The sequence below is a fragment of the Bison bison genome, unplaced genomic scaffold, assembly GCF_000754665.1.
Source record: "Bison bison bison isolate TAMUID 2011002044 unplaced genomic scaffold, Bison_UMD1.0 scf7180017864280, whole genome shotgun sequence".
Taxonomy (NCBI): domain Eukaryota; kingdom Metazoa; phylum Chordata; class Mammalia; order Artiodactyla; family Bovidae; genus Bison; species Bison bison.
Window position 1 is genome coordinate 6,283,575 of NW_011494852.1, and position 4,232 is coordinate 6,287,806.

The 4,232-nt window shown below is 49.5% G+C and overlaps 1 protein-coding gene across 1 annotated transcript in view; it reads left to right on the top strand.

Moving 5' to 3' along the window:
• Nucleotides 1–4,232, top strand: part of RYR1 (ryanodine receptor 1 (skeletal)) — a 130,714-nt gene that overhangs the window by 14,699 nt on the left and 111,783 nt on the right. Inside the window, 1 exon segment of the mRNA XM_010849313.1 lies at nt 474–669. Coding sequence (XP_010847615.1) covers nt 474–669 — 196 coding nt within the window.

Below are 4,232 nucleotides of genomic sequence, written 5' to 3' on the forward strand. Positions count from 1 at the left end.
TTTGATCCCTGGGTGGGGAAGATCCCCTGGAGAAGGAAATGGCAACCCACTCCAGTATTCTTGCCTGGAGAACTCCATGGACAGAGGAACCTGGTGGACAGTCCATGGGGTGGCAGTCAGAAATGACTGAGCGACTAACCACAGCTATACACTTGACCCCTAATCTGTCTCTACCAGTCATGACTTTGACATCACATCCCTGATCATTACCTAGTTTCACACCCCTGACACCCAGACCCTCGACCCTAGACATCCCTTAGCCGTGACCTATGCTTGCATGACGTGTCCTACACAGACGCTTTGCCCTTGGCGACTGTGTGAACTCAGGCCGATGCCCCTCTATCCCTGCGCCTCCGTCTCCCGCTCTGTTAAACAGGTGTATCTGTGGGAGTCCTGCGGGGACTCGGGGTGGGAGGGGGCGGGACTTGCACAGTGTTGCGGGTCCCTTGCTGACCAGTGCGCGGTCCCCGCAGGGGCCTGGACAGCTTCAGCGGAAAGCCGAGGGGCTCGGGGTCCCCGGCGGGCACAGCGCTGCCTCTCGAGGGCGTCATCTTGAGCCTGCAGGACCTCATCGGCTACTTTGAGCCGCCCTCCGAGGAGCTACAGCACGAAGAGAAGCAGAGCAAGCTGCGCAGCCTGCGCAACCGCCAGAGCCTCTTCCAGGAGGAGGTGAGGCCACAGCCCGGGAGGGCATGGTCTGTGGGCGCGGGGGCGGGGCCTGTGAGAGGGGCGGAGCCTGCCGGGCCTGGAGAAGCGGTGGTCTGAGTGGAGCGAGGCAGGAGGAAGGACCTGTCCTGTGTGAACAGAGCTGGGGAGCGGGTCATCAGGGACACGCGAGGGGGCGGAGTCTTGAGTGTCCTGACTGAGCGGTGGGCGTGGTTTTGGTGAGGGGCGGGGCGTGTTGGCAGAGTAGGGGCAGGGCCTGTGAAAGCAACTTGGGACCGGAGCCTGGAGGCCCCGGGCAGGACTTGTTTCCTTTCGTGGGAGGACGCGGCGCGGTGAGGCTAAGCTCTGAGCCAAGACAAGCCTGTGGAGGGAGGCAAGGCGTGAGAAGTCAGAGGCTGAGCTGCTGGCCTCAGGGGGCGGTGTCTGTAGGGGCGGAGCCTGCGGGATGGGAAGACAGAACCTGAGCGGGGCATGGTGAGGGTCAGGGCCAGACAGGTTTTCGGGTTCAGGTGGGTGGTGTAAGGAGGGACTTCAGCTTGAGTCAGAGGCTGGGAGTTTGTGTTTTACGAGGCTTGGTGGTCTCCACTCGGCGAGAGGTCTGAGTGGGAGGGGCCGAGAGAGGTGGGAGGCTGGGGCTGGACAGAGGCCCAGGGTCAGATATTTCCACACGGTGATTGGGGAGCATTTTCATTTAGGGTCTAACAGCTTGGGCCCCCTTCCTCTTCAGGGGCTCCCATTCTGATGGGGGCGGCAGACTTAGAAATGATAATACTAACAATAACAAAATTTATGGCGTGGGATTAGTATACACAAAGTGTTTGGAACAGTACCAGCACATAGAAGATGCTATATTGACTATGGTTATTATTAGCGAATTTAGCCCTTACTGTATGTTATGGGTTTTGTATACCTGATATCCTCCCCATAACCCCATGGGGGATTGTAATTCCCATATTGGGTCACTGAGTCGCAGAGAGATTAAATAACAACCACTTATTGAACAGATATACCAGAGGAATTATAGTTGTCAACAAAACAGAAAAAATCCATGTCCTTGTGGAGCTGACATGGGGGAGAGGATAAATGATCAATAAAATAGAAGGATTATAGGGTATATTAGATGATGATAATAAACGCTAAGGAGAAAAACAAAGCAGGGCAATAGTAGAGAGTGCTGCTGCTGCTGCTGCTGCTGCTGCTAAGTTGTTTCAGTTTTTGTCCGACTCTGTGCGATCCCGTAGACGGCAGCCCACCAGGCTCCCCCATCCCTGGGATTCTCCAGGCAAGAACACTGGAGTGGGTTGCCATTTCCTTCTCCAATGCATGAAAGTGAAAAGTGAAAGTGAAGTTGCTCGGTCATGTCTGACTTTTAGCAACCCCATGGACTGCAGCCTACCAGGCTCCTCCATCCATGGGATTTTCCATGCAAGAGTACTGGAGTGGGGTGCCATTGCCTTCTCCGAGAGAGTGCTGGGGTTGTTGCAATTTAAGGTAGAATGGTCAGGGACTTCCCTGGCAGTCCAGTGGTACTCCCAATGCAGGGGATGCAGGTTTGATCCCTGGTCAGGGAACTAGATCCCATTTGCCACAACTTAAGATCCCATTCCTGCAACTAAGACCTGGCCAAAGACATAGATATTAAAAATAAATAAAATAGAATGGTTGGGGAGGATGACCTGAATGAAGATAGGCAGTTACACCTACACCTGAGGGAAGGGAGATAGAACAAGTACAGGGGCCGTGAAGTGGGAGTGTGCTTGAGAGTTTCCAGAATAACCAGGAGGCTGAATTGACTGAAGCTGGGTGAGCTAGAGGAAGAGTGGGAGGGGATGAGCCGGGAGAGGTGACAGGGCCAGGCCATGGCGAGGACTTTTGCTTTGGGAGTCACAGAAGAGTTAGGTCTTTGAAAGTCACAACTGGCTAGGGGCAGAGCCACTCTGTATGACTCCAGCTGGTTGTGTTCTCTACCACGAGGCGCTGCATCTCTTACCATGAGCCCAGGATGTAGATACAATGGTTGTCATAGCAGCCTTATTGTCTGTTACTGCTGGAATGTATCCACAAATGTGGCTTCTCCATACGATGGCTATGGATGCCTCTCAGCAATGAAATGAACAAATGACAACTGCGTGAGACAATGCTCTTCATCTTTTTTAAACAAAATATTTATTTTTTTAATTGGCTGAGCTGGGTCTTTTTAGTTGTGCCATGCGGGATCTATAGTTTTGGCATCTGAACTCTTAGTTGCAGCATGTGGGATCTAGTTCCCTGACCAGGGATTGAGCCCGGGTCCCCAGTACCAGGAGCACAGAATCTTAGCCACTAGACTACCAGGGAAGTCCCACTGTGCTCTTAATCTTAAAATCTAGTATTGAGCAAAAGAATCCATGTACAAAAGGATACTTACTGTATATGTCAAGTTCAAAAAGAGGCAAAATGCCACTAGACTGTTTACCAATGTGCACATAGGTAGTAAGCATAGAGAGGCAAGGAAAGAATTTCCATACAAGTTAGGATGACAGTAATCCCTGGCTGAGAGAGTTGTATAATCAGGAGGGGCATCGAGATGACTTCTAGGTGGCTGGCAATGCTCTCTTTCGAGGTTACACAAGTGTTCTTTATATTTGTTTGTTAAACCATAGTCACTTAATCTTTATTATTTGCAGATACTGTCTTTGCAAATATGCCTACTTGCTCAAATTTATTCGTAACCCTCCCCGCCACCAAATCAATACTTGTAGTGTATTTGTGGTCATTTGTGGACATGTACAGAGAGGAAAAAGTTTAAGTCAGCTGATGCCATGTTTCCAGTTGAGGTTGAATAAGGTGACAGTCTGCCTTTTTATTTCAACTCTCACCTGTAAACAAGCGTCCTTTTCATATTGGTATATTGAGAGCCACACTTCATATTTTTGTGCTTTTTTGTTAATTTTGTTGATTAAAATGACCCCTCAGCACAGTGGCAAAGTGCTATCTAGTGTTTCCAAGTGCAAGACAGCTGTGATGTACCTTTCTGAGAAAATACATGAATTACAGTGTCATTGGTTGTGATTTTAATGTTAATGAATCAACAGCATCTATTAAATTGGTGTCTTTAAACAGAAACACACATAAAACAAGAGTGTGTATTGATTGTTGGAAATGTTGTGCTCAGAGACTCAGAGATGCTCCCTGAGTTTCCTCTTTGAGCCATGATTCTCAGGATTCACTAATTCAGTGCTCACGTCGACTATACAGAACTTAGCTACTGTGAAAATCAAGAATTGATTGTGCATTTTTATGTGCTTTTCTGTATATCTGTTATAATTCAAAATGAAAGAAGACAAAAGGAGAGAGAGAAGGCAAACATCTCTCTGATGGTTAGTATGGAGAGTGAGCTGAGCCAAATGGGACCAGGAGTAGGGTGCTTGGAAGTGGAAAGGAAGGAAAGAAAATGCTGGAAGGAGAAGCACAGATTCAGTCCTGATGTTAATAGGAACGTGTTATGCTGGGGACAGAGGCAGAGCAGGACAGAGTCAGGTCTGGGCAGCCGAGGAGGAGAAGAGGGAAATAGGAGTGAAGGTGGA